Source organism: Pelophylax lessonae (assembly GCF_965119305.1).
Source record: "Pelophylax lessonae genome assembly, chromosome: 4".
Taxonomy (NCBI): Eukaryota; Metazoa; Chordata; class Amphibia; order Anura; family Ranidae; genus Pelophylax; species Pelophylax lessonae.
Genome location: NC_138771.1, coordinates 193,615,688 through 193,633,036, shown reverse-complemented (window position 1 = coordinate 193,633,036; position 17,349 = coordinate 193,615,688). Strand labels below are relative to the sequence as shown.

Genomic DNA, 17,349 nt, shown 5'->3' with positions numbered 1-17,349 from the left:
CATTTTATTTCTTTATTTCTCTCTTTTGGCCTTGCTCGTCTGTGGTAAGAATCTTCTATCTGTGAACCCTTGTATTCCTATCCGTTGGTCCACAGAACAACACATACCTATGCAAATTGGCTTCATTTGAATGATAAGTAGGCTAAGTACATGTAAATGAAATGCATACATCTGCGCTCGGAGCACTGGCCTGCTTGTGACTCTCTAGGCCTGAAGTGCTCATGCCTTGCCTGCAGCATTAATAACACCTGCACAATTGGCTAAGACAGCTCTGCTAAGAAGGAGCTCCTTGTATTTACTCCAAATAGGCAAAATGTCCAAGTACTAAACCTCTTCTAGCGTTGCTTCAGAATTGCATGATTCAGCCCAATGTGATGGCAAAGAGTACATAGTGAATGTTTGCTGTGAACACAGACCTTCTTGTTATGATTGGAAGAGGGGGCTTGGGATGATAGTGGAGCATCACTTGGCTAACATAATCTTGATTAATAGTGCTCAACTTGCAGCCTGGAGCCACGTGTGGCCCTGGTGATCTTGGAAAAAAGTAATTTTATAAAAAATGGTATTTATTCACTCTTTTCACAGTTTTCAATATGGGAGGGGATTGAGTACCCCATGCTTTTAGAAGCTCCCTACCCCTCCGTGGTGATTTTAAAAGGGAGCCTGTGCGGATTGTATCCAATCAATGGCTATTGCTGACCTATATTTAAAGCGTACCTCCACTTTTGTTGAGGAAAAAAGCATTCCCCTCTGGGTGATCTCTGTACATTGCAAGGATTACAACAAACTTTGTTGCAGATTCCTACCTTTTTGCTGTTCTGAAAGAAATCACTGTTTGTTCCTCTGTGCTGAGTGGGTCTAATGGGAGTGGTTTCATAATTATCACGCAGCTGTGGCAGCTGCAGAGCACTAATGAGGAAAGCTGCTGTATCCCTTTAGACATGTTCCTATTGGGAGTATCTCACCGAAAACTACATTTTGGTTGCAGGGGATGCCAGAAATCTAACTTTTATCTAAAGCTGGATACACACTATACAATTTTCTTTAGATTTACCAAAACCATATAATATGAGGTCAAACCCTAACCCTTTCAATTAGTATGCATGTAGGAAGGCCCTTATACTACATAGTTGAAGGTAGATCTAAAGGAAATCAAACAACAAAAGTTGTATGGTGTGTATCCAGCTTTAGGCAAACTTCTGGGAAAATTGGTGAGCCAATCACACAAGCAGGAAATTATGTTTCTGGGGTGTGGTCAGTACAGAACACCTCCAGGTAGCCATATTGCATTGCATTTTCAGAAAATACAAGGGCTGCAGATTGAAAAGGAAAGGAATTTTTTTTAATAACATTCAATTATAATATGATTTGTGTCGCAATTGTATAAACTATATTATTTTTTCTTTATTTGCAATTTTTTTTTTCCCACGAAAGTGGAGTTACCCTTTAAAGCTATTGGTATGAATTAATTACCTAATGAATAAATGACCAGGATCAACTCATTCAATATAATCTGTAAAGCTTATCCAAATTAACCTACCTAATGTAATCTATAAACCTAAAACTGCCTTGCCTATTTAAAGGGAAACCACAATGAATAATAATATAGTTTTCAAACAGACCTGTTGTATATTTTTGCTACAATTTTTATATAAAGTACTTTGATAAAAGGAATAATAATAAAATGTATACCTTGGTTTCAGAGAGCTTTATAGGGTTTCTAAAAAGAGGGAAAAGCAGGACCTGCTTGCTTTCAGATTGCCTCTTTCCTATTGAATCTCCATGGAACCTATTTTTAGTATCCCAATTTGAGCTAGATTTGGAGTTCTTTAAACCTCATGCTTCTTTGGAAAATGTATCTAGGATTACCCTGGTGGTGATATAAAAAGCAGACTCAAAATATATATATTTTTAGTATATAAAATATTTAAAAAAAGAATAAAAATACCTTGGAGACACTGTCACTTTACCCATTTAAAGCTTAATAACATTGCCTTTAGATAAGATAGCCCAGACCCCATCAAGATATACCTGCCGTCCGATAGTTTAATGTAGCAGGGCTTTTTGGTATGCGGGCAGCATAAGACCTCAACCATATGGCATGAGTGCTTGTGTGACCAATCTCAGTGCCCGAATACTGTCATGTGGCAAAAGGGGGGGGGGGGGGGGTATAGACATCCTCTTCCAGGGTGCGTTCTGCTACTGGTGGCCAACCTAGGGTGGACTCTTGCCCCAGGAAGGCAGTAAGGGAGCAGGGCTTGGGGAGACAGTATCAGTTTGCCCTGAATGGGTCACATTATGGAGATACAGGCATCCTACATACCTGAGAAGGTGGGATACTAAAAATTCTAATGGTGCCTGTAATTCTGTAAGAGAGTGATAATTCCATTCAACAAGAGGCAAGAATGGTAACTATTTAACAATGTATTTTTTAAAGTGTCTTGTAAATAAAGTTTCTCTATCGTTCATCGACAGACGCAGCTCTGCTTAATCATAGACTCTAAGGTTATGTTCCTCCCATTAAATTCAGACATGCAACAAAAAATATTTCCTAAATGTTTAAAGAGGCATGGTCATAAGAAAAAAAAAAAATTATTTTTGTAAGAACTTACTGTAAAATCCCTTTCTCTGAAGTTCATCGACAGGCGCAGCTCTGCTTAATCATAGACTATAGGGTTATGTTCCTCCCACTAAGGATAGGCACTAGTGGGAGGTGCATAACCCTATAGTCTATGATTAAGCAGAGCTGCGTCTATCGATGAACTTCAGAGAAAGGGATTTTACAGTAAGTTCTTACAAAAATACATTTTTTTTCTTATGACCGTGCCTCTTTAAACATTTAGGAAATATTTTTTGTTGCATGTCTGAATTTAATGGGAAGCATTTGTTTTTTTAGAATTTCTGATTTGTGAAAGACAGTCAAGTGTTCCCTTTTTTGTAAAGAAAAGGAAGGTATTCTACACATGATTTCTTCAAAACAGCAGTTGGTGAGGATGAGTATGTCTTAATGTGACTTCAGGGCATTCAGGAGAAACGTGAAGCATGCATTTTGAGGAATGTTTCACGGTGTATTATCCGGACCAAGGGTCCGATCTCATCTATGCATTTAAATGTATGGTAAGGAATTTACATAGGTTAGCCATTGTTTCAGAAGTGCTAATTCTCATCTGGGCGGCATGCATTGGCCCAAAATTAAGGGACCTATGGGTGATGATAGCAGGGAGTTTATTGTGATTGTCACCCAAAAACACTGTACAGTAGCTACCAGTATATGGCAATGGACCTCAGTGCGGGGGGAAAAAAGGCATGTGTGTTTTTAGAAATGTTGCAATGCATTTGCAGCCTTTTCATAAGGAATGTGCTGTTTTAACACTATTATTATTATTATTATACACTATTTATATAGCGCCAGTGCTTTATGTTAGGGGAAACAGTACAATGCAATAGAGGCGGAGTCAGAGGGTCCTGCTTGTTAGAGCTTACAATATAGAAGAGAGGGTTAAGTGATACAAAAAGGTAATAACTATGGGGGATGAGCTGATGAAGAAAATAAAAGTACAGATGTTAGGCGGAGAGTAGAGTTGGAGATAGTGGGACAGATTGGGGTAGGCAATTTCAAAGGATGGGAGAAGCTCGGGAGAAGTCCTGGAGTTGAGCATGGGAAGAGGTGATGAGGGAACTAGCGAGCAGGAGGTCTTAGGAGGAACGAAGAGGACTATTTGGTGGTACTGTATTTTGAGACAAGGTTATTGATGTAGCTGGGGGCAGAGTTGTGGATGGCTTTGTAAGTAGTTAGTATTTTGAATTGAGTTTGCTGGGTGAGTGGCAGCCAATGGAGGGATTGGAATAAAGGGGTAGCAGACGCTGAGCAGTTTGTAAGGTGGACGAGTCTGGTAGCAGCATTCATGATGGATGGAAGGGAGGATAACCGATTTAAAGGTAAGCCAATGAGAAGGAAGTTGCAGTAGTTGAGGCGAGAGATAACCTGGGAGTGAATCAGGAGCTTTGTGATTTCATTGGTTATGAAGGCATGTATTTTGGAGATGTTGCGAAGGTTAAGGCGGCAAGTTTTGGAAAGTGATTGGATGTGGGGCCAAAAGGAGTTTAGAATCCAGGATAACCTCCAGCACCCTGGCATGCCAGGATAGGTTGATGGTTGTGCCATTGCATGTTAACGTGCAACTTCACTAGCGCTACGCACAATAGAACAAATAAGTTTTCCTGAAATGTAACGTTTCATTACAGAAAAAGCAGTTATGACCAGGATAATTTAAAGAAAGCAAGCACTACAGGGTCTGTAAAATTGTAAGAAACTTGTATTGTACTTTGCTAGGTGTGGAGTTGTACTGACTTGGAGTTAACCACTTGCCGACCGCTGCACGACTATTTACTGCGGCAGTCAGCCCCTCGTAGGACTACGTCGCTAGCCTGTGAGGCTCTAGGGAGCGAGCGCGCGCCGCCGGAGGCGCTCTCCCGCCCCCGCTCGGTCATGGACCCCCCCCTCGCGTGTGTGCCCGGCGGACCCGATTGTCCGTTACAGAGGGAGAAAGGCAGGCGGCTAATGTAAATAAAGCCGCCTGTCATTCTTCCCTGTGTAAGAATGGAGATCATACGGTTCTGCTATGTAGGACCGTTGATCTCTGTTCTTACACCTCAAGCCACATCCAGTCACAGTTAGAAGCACGCCCCTAGGGACACACTTAACCTCTCCCTCTAAAAAAAAGTTAACCCCTTCACTGCCAGTGTCATTTTTTACAGTAACAGTGCATATGTATAGCACTGATTACTGTAGTAATGTCACTGGTAACCCCAAAAGTGTCAAAAATGTCAGTCAAGGGTCCGATCTGTCCGCCGCAATCCCGCAAACAAAATTGCAGATCGCCGCCATTACTCGTCAAAAAAAAGACAAATCTTTCCCTTAGTAAACGCAATAACTTTTGTGCAAACCAATCAAAATACGCTTTTTGCGATTTTTTTTTATTTACCAAACATATGTAGCATAAAACAAATTGGCCAAATTTTTACATTTTGGGGGGGGGAATTTCATATAAAAAAATTTGAAAAATATTGCTATTTTTGCAAAATTGACACAATTTTTTTGTTTATAGTGCATGATCAAAAAATCGCACAGGTGATCAAATACCACCAAAAGAAAGCTCTGTTTGTGGGAAAAAAAGGACGTCAAATTCGTTTAGGTACAGCGTTGCACGACCGCGCAATTGTCCGTTAAAGTCACGCAGTGCCGAATCGCAAAATAGGCCCTGGTCAGGAAGGGGGTAAAATCTTCCGGGGCTTAATTGGTTAAAGAATTTTTGCAAAAAATGTTAAACTTTTTATGTCCTCTCACAAGGAACAAAGTGCATATAGCACTTGGTCATGTTCTAATCAGGGGCCTCTTTCCAAAAGCATCTGTTTTGCTGGCTTTAGCTCCATCCCATTATGAAGTTCCACTTTTGGGTGTTCATGTAGATAACATGAGCACTCACCCTCTCTCTAAAGCTGACTGTTCTTTTACTTTTATAAATAAACAGCGCGGTCAGACCAGTTCCAGATATGAAACAACTTTTGCAGCTGCCTGTTCATTCATAAATGTGAAAGATCACACAGCTCTGCTGCACTGTGTGATCCATCTGTCTGGGCTATGTATGTGTAAGATAGGCACAATGTTCGGGAGCGCTGATCTCCAGAACAGCCCCGGTAATGACAGTCAGGAAAGGCAGACAGAAGAACCAGTTTCTAAGGTCAATCGAACTGTGGTCTGTTATTTTGGTGTGGATGCAGGAGGGAAATTTTAACCAGCAACTTTGATGCCTTTTTTGTTTTTTATTTTATTTTTTTGTGCTGAGAGGTTCATTTAATAAACAGGCTTTCTCCATTCTATTCATATGAGAAATATATGGATATAATATGAAATCCAGTTGGATAAGGTTTTAAAAAGTTAAATGGACCCACTTGGTAAGAAATGCCTGAAATGGTTTCCCCACATGCATATCTTAATCGTATAGTATAGGACACCTGCAGCTTATTCATACACTATGGGTTTTAGGCTTGTATCTTCAGGTGATTGTACAATGGCGAGTTTTCAAACACGCTTTTATTCTTCCCGAAGAAATCTGCTTTACTAGTTTTTTTTTTTAATTTTGTCTTTATTATTTTCCTAGAATTAGTGTATCTGGTTTGGTGCAACCTCGGTAAAATCTTGGGAGTCCTACCCGGACCCCACGCTGTGGTGATGACCTGTAATGATTTTTGGGCACTGGATCCTGTGTGGGATGCTCACCTTGACACTTTGTACACCATGTTATTAGCTGGTGGATGCAGTAATTGTCTAGGGCCTTGGTCTGTTGCTATGGGACCCAGTCTCTGAAGACCCCTTTTGGGGTATACCCACCGTGATGGGCATAGCCGGGGCTTTATAGATAATCCAGTGACGTTGACGGGTATACCCAGTATCTCTGACCGCTACTTAAAATCAGGGCTATATTTGGAATGTATAAACTGCACAATGCAAACTTATCAGATTTAGCATTAAAATTCCAACACTCAAAGCTCAGTCTTGGGTGGATGATCACCACACCACTGGTCACACAATTGAATGCCTTGGTCTATGGGTGACATCACTTCTTAGGCCTTTCTCAGCTGTTGGGGGGGTGGACATGGCATCTGTGAACATCCAACATGCCATAATGATAGGATTTGAGTCTGATTCCTATCTTGCTGAAAGCAAGAAAGACCACTTGCAGGAAGATCTAGTATCGTACCTGGAAATCTTACTTTGCCTGGTGTAAATGCAGTAAGTTCAGTACTCTGTAACTCGCATTCTGGCCTTCCTACAAACAGGTCTTGACCAGAATCTAGGTCTTCTCATCCTAAAAGGGCAGATATCAGCCATATCTATCCTTTATCATAAGTGTTTGGCTTTGCACTTGTGAAAACCTTTATTCAAGGTGTTTCTCATGTTAGGCCCCCTTGCAACACCCTATGCTTCACTGGAACCTTTGCATGGTGGATAAGGTACTTGATTTCAAGAGCCTATGCTCGTAAACAAATACCTCCTTCTAAACTGTTAAGGACCCACTCTACCAAATCTGTTGGAGTATCCTTTAGGGCCTTTAGCCACCAAGTTTTGTTGCCCAGCTGTGTAAGGCTGCCACCCGGATTTATGTTCATACTTTCTCAAACTTACCAAGTAGATGTCTAATCTTCTGTGCTTGCAGCTTTAGACTGCAAGGATCTTGCAGTGGCACTCTATACTTGGGTCTTTGCAATCTATTTTGTTTTTGGGCCTGTTGGCACAGTTCTTTTTGCCTAGTTGTTGCCCACCCTTTATATTCATCCTTGGGGATGGCTCAAGGTGTATAAATAAGTTGACTGTGTCCTGTACTGTATGGTTAAGTTAAGAGGAATTTTTACTTGCTTGTAAATTCCACATCTTGACGTACCGTACAGGACACAGGCTACACTCTCTAAACTTACATTGTTACTTCGCATTGCTGAGAGGCTGAGCCAGCTGCCAGTCAGGCATCTGGGAATACCGTGACATTACTGTCAGGATCCCTGTATGGTCTGGAGCGGCTCTGACGTCAGCCGACAACGGACTTTAGCCTGCTGTCTGCTGAATCTGGGTTACAGGAGTGCAGAACTTAAGTGCACTCCTGTGACCCACAGAAAAAGTATGGCTAAAAGAGCTTACCCTATATTTATCATTTAATTTGGAACAGGTTATTAACATGATCGGGTATAAAAAAAACATCTTAGAGGGTCAGAGGGTCTCAGAAGTAAAGACGGACAGAGGTTCACCAATTTGTGAAAAGCTGCATCTAAAAATTGATGTTGAGGATATTGCTCCTCAACAGAAAATTGCAAAGACTTTAAATATATCATTATCTACAGTACATATCATTAAAAGGTACTGAGAATCTGGAGAAATCTCTGTGCGCAAGGGACAAGGCCAAAATGCAATATTGGATGCCGCGTCCCCTGGACTAAAAAAGGAGAGGGACGTTCGGCTTGTTATCAGTGCTCAACTCAAAAGCCTGTATCTCTGATAGTATGAAGATGCGTTTTTGTGTATGGATTCAGCAGCTTGCACATCTGGAAAGGCACCATCAATGCCGAATGATATATCCAGGTTTTAGAGCGGCATATGCTCCCATGCATATGCCGCACTAAAAGGCCTTGCATATCTCAGCAGGACAATGCTAACGGCAAACGGCATCTATGACAACAGCATGGCTTAATGGTAGAAGATTCCAGATGCTCAACTGACCTGCCTGCAGTCCAGACCTTTCACCAATTGAAAATATTTGGCACATCTTGAAATGAAAAATATGACAAAGAAGACCCAGGACTGTTGAGCTACTAGAATTTTATATCCGACAAGAACAGGAAAACATTCCTCTCCCAAAACTCCAGCAACTGGTCTCCTCAACTCAGACATTTACAGAGTTTTGTTACAAGACAAGGGGATGCTATACTGGGTAAAGTGGCCCTGTCCCAACTTTTTTTTTGAGACAGGTTGCTGCCTTGAATTTTATTTTACCTTTTTTTTTTTTTTTAAATGCTAAATTTTTTCAGTTTAAACATTTTAGTTTTTACACAGACAGTGTTGACAAGGGTCAGCAATTGTCTTCTCCCAGCAGGGGTTTGGGGCAGGAGCTTTGAGGTGAAGCCGGCCCTGCATGGAGAAGGCCATAATTATTGCTTGCGGCTACAGGAGCCGCTAGCGATAATTATTGCATGAGAATTCGACAGGCTGGTTTTACCCAAGTCGATAAACCGGCCAAGATTTGAACTGTGTATGGCCAGCCTTAGATTGGACTGATGACCTGATGGAGGATTTGATGGAGGAGATAGGGGGCGGGTAATGAAACCCTGTACAGTCCAATCTAAGAGTGATCCTGTGTCATCTGCTGAAGGGAGGAGCGCTATTCTGACAGGAGGGGGGAGAGCACAGCACAGCCCGCACCTCCTCTTGGCACTCTCTTCTCTGTCACTTCTTTCCAGACTTTACTGTTTAGTTCAATGCACCATGGCGCCCCCCCCTCTCTTTGTCCTGTCCCTGAGTGCTGGGATGGTTTGAGGGCACAACTGAAATCTGGTGGAGCACAGCCCCTGGACCCCCTAGATCTGGCCATGGGTTGTATAACTAGATTATAAATAATGTAATCTTAAAGTGTTTACTAAACCCGCAACAGTAAATACTCAGTATACTTCTACTCATTGTGGAACCTAAGGGATTAATCCTCCACATTGTGTAAAAAGGCTGTTTGATTCTGTCTTCTCTGATTCTCACCTTCTTCCACTGTCCCCTAATAACTTCTTAATAACACAGTATATGGTGTCAGGCTGCACATGCCCAGTTTGGTGTGTATTGGTAGAGAGGGTTTTTTTTTTTTTTCTTGGGAGAGTGCATATGATCAGCACTGTCCAGACAGAGGATCAGAGGTTTTGCAGTCTCATAGGACAGTCAGAAAACTCCTCCTACAAGCTTTAACCAGTGCTTGGCTGGACACTGATCAAAATCACAAGACTGCTATATACTGCTAATGAGAGAGGGTATTTAGCAGTTTATATTTAGTAAAATAATTGCATTTCCATGTTCTGTGGGAGACCAGATATAGTGAATACAGGGTCCTGGGTTTAGTAACAATTTAAAGTGGTTGTATGCTGCTGGACGTTTTTTTTTTCCTCTGTAAGGTAAAGTCATAATGTGCTAGTATGCTTCGCATACTAGCACATTATGTGAAACTTGCCTTCAAAGCTGTTCCAGCGCTGCAGGGGCTCCCATCTTCACCCGTCTTGCTTCCAGGTTCACAAGCTCCGGCTCCATGACTGGCCAAAGCTGCGATGACCTCACTTGCAGGAGCCGTCATTCACGGCACAGGGCCGGCGTTCACAGCACAGGTCTGAAGGAATGGCACGGGTGGCCATTCCTTCAGAGCGCATGCGCCAGTGATGTCACTGGTTAAGTGTAATGTTCATCTCTCCTAAACGGTGCATGTTTAGGAGTTATTTACACTACATCTAGCTAAGCCTTATTATAGCCTTACCTATAGTTAAAGAGGTTGTAAACTCGTTAAAAGTTTTTTTTTTTCTTTTGCAACCTGCAAGAGAAAGACATAATGAGCTAGTATGCATCGCATACTAGCTCATTATGAAATACTTACCTTAGAACGAGCCCCCGCCGTGCCGCTCTCTTACCTGTATGACGAGCGACATGTTCAGTCGCCCGTCTTCCGGGATCGCGGCATCCGGCCATCTGATTGGCCGGAGCCGCGGTGACGTCACTCCTGCGCACGCGCGCGGGAGCCGACGGTCACGGCACGGGGCTCTGAAGGAACGGCACGATCAGCCGTTCCTTCAGAGCGCATGCGCCAGTGACGTCACTGGCTGCATTAAAGGTAAATATCTCCTAAACCGTACATGTTTAGGAGATATTTACAGTACCTATAGGTAAGCCTTATCATAGGCTTACCTATAGGTACAACTTCCTGAGGAGGGTTTACTTCCTCTTTAAGTCAGTAAAGGAAGTTTACTTCCTCTTTATATAACAAATAATGTGACATTCAGCAACCCCAGTCATCGGATGACAAAACTGTCATCAATAGGGGTTTGATTCAGTTTTGGAAGGAAAATAAACCTGTATAGGTCTTTTGTCCAGAAAATATTTTTTCTCTGGTTTTGAGTAGGTGTGAATTAACACCATTATGCCTATTAAATTGTATCTGCAGCTTCCAGGTCTATGATATCAGTATTTATATTTTCCTCATTTAGCCAATAAACATCTAAGCTCTCCAAGCTTATTTGGTTTCTGAGAGACCACATTGTTTCCTGGAATTTAATTCTTGTTCAAGAGCATTAATGGGACACTGTGTTCAGGCGGACGGCTGAGAGCCAATTGGAAGTAATAATGTCATTCTGACCAGAGCTGGCAGCCAAGCATCCATTAAATGAAATGTCAGGTGGGACCCGATTCTGAGCAGCATGTGTATATGATTGTGCATCTTACAGTTTATGTATTTGTATCTTGTAGACCTAAATGTGTGTGGTTGCGTCTTTAGATGTCAATACATATTCAGAGATGTCATCTTAGGTCTGCTGTATTAATGTGTACCTGGATTTCCCTAACCTTTCCCACATGCTATACATTTGGATGGGGTTCTACAAGAATGGAGGAAGTGTTCAAGAGAGAATTGACGCATTTCTGGCTTTCTTATGGATGTTCTGTTGTCCTTTTAGTGATGGAGGCTCTTGGCTCCCATCCAGACTCGTCCTGTCAGTCAGACTTGGCTCTCAGGCCCATTCATACCTTAGCATTAGGCCTCATGCACACTGGACATTTTTACAGCTGCCTTTTTTGGCGCCAGACGTTTTTTTCTGCAGCCAGTAAACTCCCCAGCATGTTATCCTATGTGTCCATAGGCTGTTATCAGCAGTTTTTGGCAGGGGCATTTTCTCGCTGGAACCCCCCCCCCCCAGAACAAGGAGGGTTTTAACCACTTAAGCCCCAGCCCCATTTCGGACACTTTTTGTTTACAAGTTAAAATCAGTATTTTTTCCTAGAAAACTACTTAGAACCCCCAAACATTATATATATATATATATATATATATATATATAATATAATTTTAGCAAAGACTCTGAAGAATCAAATGGCGGTCATTGCAATATTTTGTGTCACGCGGTATTTGCCCAGCGGTCTTTAAAACATCATTTTTTTTGAAAATTTTAGAAAAATCACATTTCACTGCATTTAAAAAATACTAAACAGTAAAGTTAGCCCATTGTTTTTGTATATTGTGAAAGATGATGTCACGCTGAGTAAATAGATACCCAACATGTTACAGTTTAAAATTGCGCGCACCCGTAGAATGGCGACAAACTACGGTCAATAGAAATCTCAATAGGCGACGCTTTAAATTTTTTTTAACGGTTACCAGTTTAGAGTTAGAGTGTAGCTCTTTTTTTTAAATTATTACTCATGCTCTGGCGATCGCGACGATACCTCATGTGTGGTTTGAACAGCGATTTCATTCGCGGCTCGACTTCCGTATACATTTTTTTTTGTGCGCGAGCTAATGGTGACAGCGGTGGCTAAAATTTTTTTTCTTTCCTATTTATTTTATTTTTTTTTAACTTTATTACAGTTTTTAAAAATAAAAATAAAAATCTGATCACTTTTATTGCTGTCACAAGCAATGTAAACATCCCTTGTGACACCCATATGCAGTGACAGGTACTCTTTATGGAGGGATCGAGGGTCTAAAAGACCCTAGACCCCTCCACTACACTTCCATGCATGCAAAACGCAGAAAAATGTGTTTTTGCAGCCTTTTGCAGCACACTAACCTGGAAGTGACGTCATGGACGCCGCCTCCGAGTTACGTCATCGGAGACCCGATCGAAGCCGTTTCTGAGCCGCATCGGTCGTTACTGACGGAAAGCCGACCGTTGGCAATAAACCACGGTACCGGGATGATGCCTCAAGCTAGAGGCATCATCCCGGTATACCCCCGCAAAGTTACCCGACGTATATATACGTCAGTTTGCGGTAAGGGGTTAAGACGCGTTTTTCAGCTGTAAAAACGCTCTAGTTCTTCTTGTCTCCACAAAACAAACATGAGCTTGTATAAACACGTGCAAAAATGCTTGCAAAACAGTTAAAAAATATGCATCCATGCGCACAGGAATGTGCATTAAAAAGAATCTAAAACGTCTGAAAAACAGTTGGATCAGGTGTTAATAGGGGCTCATTTTTGCAGATTGGGCTATTTAGAAGTTATCTCAAGTGGCCCGACACTGCTGATGTTTATGGCAAGTTTAAGCGGGAGTTCATTGTTTTTGTGTTTTATTAAGTCAGCAGGTTCAAAAACTGTAGCTGCTGACTTTTAATAAACTTGCAGTCACCTGTCCACGATCCAGTGGTGCACTGACTCCTGCCGTTTCCATACTCTGTCTTCCCTCGGCAGCATCCGCATCTCTACTATGGGCACCCGGCTGTGACCACTTGCAACTTTACATCCGGGTGCACGAGCGGTGCTGCGCTCTGTGACTGGTCCGGAAGTCTTCTTGGACCTGTCATGCCTTCCAAAAGACTTTGGGAGAGCGGGGGAAGGAGAACTTCCGCTTTGGATTGCCTAAGGTAGCCGGAACGGAAGTGGGAGCAGGTACCTGTCAAAATTGGGTACCTGCTCTCTCTTCCCCAAAACCCCCCACCCCCAATCCTCCCCAAAATCTCAGTTTCACAAACAGGAGCCGGGGAGGAGGTCTTAAAGCGGAACTTCCACTTTTGGGTGGAACTCTGCTTTAACTATTCATACACATGCATTGGGGGGAGATTTGCTAAAACTGGAGAGTGCAAAAGTGCAAAATCTGGTGCATCTGTGAATGGTAGCCGATCAGCTTCCAGGTTTTATTGTCAAAGCTGAAGTTAGAATCTGGTACAGGCTGTGCATGGTAGCAAATCAGTTTCTGAGTGGTCCAGTTTTATCAAACCTCCACCACCGTATCTTGTAGAGGGTGTGTGACCTGAACAGTGCCAGAAATACCAGGTTTCAAGTATTTGATCAGTGCTGTTTAGCACTTTGTTTTCTTGGTAGAAGTTATTTAGGGGCAATGTTCACCATGAACGAATACATCTTTTTATAGGTGACAGTGTGTTCAGATACGGTTTAAGATTTTTTTCTGTTTCTATTGAGGGGAAGGAAAATATTTTATAAAAAAAAACTGCGAGGAGAAAATATTTCATGCAACACCTTTTAATGACATACTTAAATCTCCAGTGGTTAAAAAAAATCATTAACCTTTCCACAAGATAGCAGTTGTATAATATCAGAAGGATCGATAATTGTGGTGTAAAGTCAGTATGTTGTGGTGAGATTTCTGCGCTATTTGATGTCTGCATTATTGATGTAGATGCCGCTCCATAGAGCTTGTTCTTACTACACTGGTGGTTCCAAAGGACACAAAGGTGGATTTTTATTCACCCCATCTGTTCTACAGAAGGGGAAAATGTTTGTGGTAAGGAGTGTAATATTTGTGAATCAGTGTTTATTCATTTAATTCATTTATTCTATTGTTCTAGGGCAGTATAGTGAGGGATTGTATGCCAAAATTTGAATCTTTTTCTGTTGTTAAGCTGTACAATTCTGGCGGTGGCAGAGTGTGATGGGACAATGCAAGGAAAAAAATTATTGAGTTTAGTGAATAGAGCAGATATGTTTATGGGCTTTCTTATTGTTGGGAAATTACCCATTTGTTTGTCGTACCTATGGGCTATTAGGCCCCTTTCACAAGGGCGGTGTGCCCGACGGACTCAGTTTTGCTCAGCGGGGATCGATCCGCCGATCCCCGATGAGCAGGCCGATGACAGATTAGTCTCCGCTCACTGTACAAAGACGGAGCTGTCAGAGCCCCGCTCTCCTCTCCTCCTCTGTCACAGCCCAGCTGTCCGTTTTCATCTGATCTTATCCAATCTTCTAGATGGATGGAAAATAGGGTTTATATCCGTCCAGATTTCACAGATTGGATCGGTGAGCAGCGGGTGTCAGCGGACATGTCTCCACTGACATCCACTGCTCCATAGGGCTGCATGGAGCATCCGATCAGGTCCGCCTGAAAAACTGACAGACGCACCGGATCGGAAAGCCCTTGTGAAAGGAGCCTGAGGGTAATAATTACAGTGTCCATTATAAGGTATAGGGGACCACTATTGTTGTAGTCTGCTAACCATAGATGGTCAATTCATGCAGTGATCGGTGCCTTTGAAACATTATTTTCTGGTTTTGGTATCTGGGCTGCAGAGGGGTTAGTAAAGTTTTACTTCATGGACAGTTGGGGTTACAGAAGCTGGTAAGGTTAGGATTACAGGAGCTATTATTTTCTCTACATTTATAAGCAGCTCAAGCTGTCCAGCAAATGTGACAGGGATTGGGACCCACTGTAACACTTATTGGGGTACCTTGGACAGTTACAGCATCAACTTTTTTTTTTTATTTTGTTTTTTTTTTTTTGAGTTGTTTCATGCACAAGGACTTAAAAAGCAGAAAATGGGTCAGGGGAGTGCAGAACAATCTGCACTCCTGTGACCCCCAGGAGAAGTACAGCCAAAATAGTTTTGGCTGTACTTCTCTTTTTAATTCTTCTTTTTTTTAAGCAGTTACAGGAAACAGGTGAAACTAATTAGTGAACTCATAAAACGAACAAGTAAGCATTGCAAATGCGTGTAAAATCTGAATATGATCTCATTTGACCTTAAAGTGGGAAAAACTAAATTGTAACCTATTACAGCTTACCAATCTGTAAGTGTGGTTGGCTGCAAAATTTTTCTTTAGGCCTTTTTCCTTTATTTTTACCTGGTGATCTGGGGGCCCTAGGATGTATTCACACTAGATGCGTTGGGACTGCATTGAGTGACTATTCCAGGGCAGTCCCACCGCATTACGAGGCAAAATGCCTTGTCTCTGGTGTGCCTTGTTCACATTACTATGTTGCACTGGTGTGTGCTGAAAATAAGTACTGTGTGCAAATTTACTGGCCAGAGCAATAGGTGGAAATAAAAGAAAAACACCTACAAAATTAATACAAATGCAGCCCCACCACACATTGGTTAGCTGCAATATAATATTTGTTTTGGAGTTTAATACAATAAAAGCTGCGTTTGGTGCATTTCCATGCATACAGATACCAGAATTCACCTTACAGGGTCATTGGGAGGCCATGAAGCTTGGGTTGTGTAACTTTTATTCTGTAATTCCTGCCTCACTAGTTATGTTCAAGCTTTTAAGGCAGCTTTAAATCTGATTGGTGGCCATAAGAAACTTGCTAAGTACTGCAGAAATTATCCTTCTGTAGGTATTCTGCCAATTACAGGCAAGAAACGTGTAGAATTACTGAAAAAAAGAAATTGGGGTTGGTGTGCAAAGGTGTAAACTTTAAAGTGGTTCTAAAGCTTAAAAATGTGTTAACCTTAATTCAGTCTCTGCATTACAGTAAAAATTGTTTGCACTACTTGCATCACCCCCTCTCTCCCCTTTTACTTACCTGAGCCCTCACTCGATCCAGCACAGTACCTATCTGTACCGGCTCTTCCCGCGCTTTGAGATTTTGCTGATGCAGTGGGAGTCATTGCCTCCCGCTGTTACTGAAATCCTGTATCTGGGGTGTGGGGCCGAGACGCAGACAGCGCAATCCAAAATCAAGTCCTCATGTATGCCACAATTGGAATCGACTTCCTAAGGTGGCACACCGAGAAGAGGAGGAGCCAGGAATGCAAGGGAACCTAGAAGAGGAGGTTTGGGTTTGGAGGTTTCACTATGTGCAATTCTATTGAACAGGGCAGGGAAGTATAACATACTTGTTATTTAAAAAGAAAAAGTTTTAATGTGTACTGAATGAAAAGTGAAAAGCTGTGTCTGTGTGTGTAAACCAGAATTTATCCCCTGTTTTAGATAGATAGATATCATGATCAATTTAAAAACATATCTGAAAATGGTTTGGGAGAAAGCGTGGAAATTGCTTTTATTTCTTGTAAGCGCACAGTTTATGATAACTATTTTGGTAGAAACAATAGATGTATAACGGTTCGAAGACGCCTGTGGATATACTGTATTAATTCCATTTTCTTTTCCCCCTCTAGACATGCACTTATTTGGACATTACCCAGCTCATGATGATTTCTATCTGGTGGTATGTAATGTCTGCAATCAGGTAGTGAAGCCCCAAGTATTCCAGTCTCATTGCGGTAAGTAAATAAACCTACGAAATACAATTAGTATTTTAAGCCTTTATTTCATAAGGATAAGGTCCATCTCGTTGTGTTTTTTAAATGTAAATTATACATTTACTGCATGTAATTTTAAACCAGGACTTCAGTAAAGCCCCAGTTATGACATTATTAAAGAGATTATAAATCTTCCTACCTGCACCTTGAATTTTTTCGCCTGCAAAGGATGTGTATTGATTATGGTGTAATTTGTTGCCTTGTACGCACAGCCTATAGTGGAGTAAATCTTCACATTCTTGTGTCAGAAATGTCTTTGTGTTCAAATTTGAGGTATGCAGCATGGCACTGTACAGGTTAATGCTGGACCTCTGTAGTGTGAAAACTCACATTTGTTGTGAAAAAATTACATATCCCACAATCCCTGGGTCTCTCAGTCTAGTACTCTGCAGGTGAGAGCTAAATGGTAATTAGATCAGATACAGACACAAACAGGCAGAGCGTTTAACAGAGAGCTCACACATGCTGGAAGAGATATGTTTTCATCACATTTCAGAGTGCCGAGGTGCGACTTTCAGATCGCAGAATGCACATTTGAGATGCCATGCATTTGAATAGCACCTAAA

At 41.8% G+C, this 17,349-nt stretch overlaps 1 protein-coding gene across 2 annotated transcripts in view; it reads left to right on the top strand.

Annotated features, from left to right (window-relative positions):
* Positions 1-17,349, top strand: part of ATXN7L1 (ataxin 7 like 1) — a gene marked incomplete at its 5' end in the record, with an annotated part of 229,740 nt that overhangs the window by 47,968 nt on the left and 164,423 nt on the right. For both annotated transcript variants that reach the window (XM_082254713.1, XM_082254712.1), the window contains one exon: positions 16,640-16,744. In XM_082254713.1, coding sequence (XP_082110839.1) covers positions 16,640-16,744 — 105 coding nt within the window. The remainder of the gene's footprint in view (positions 1-16,639; positions 16,745-17,349) is intronic.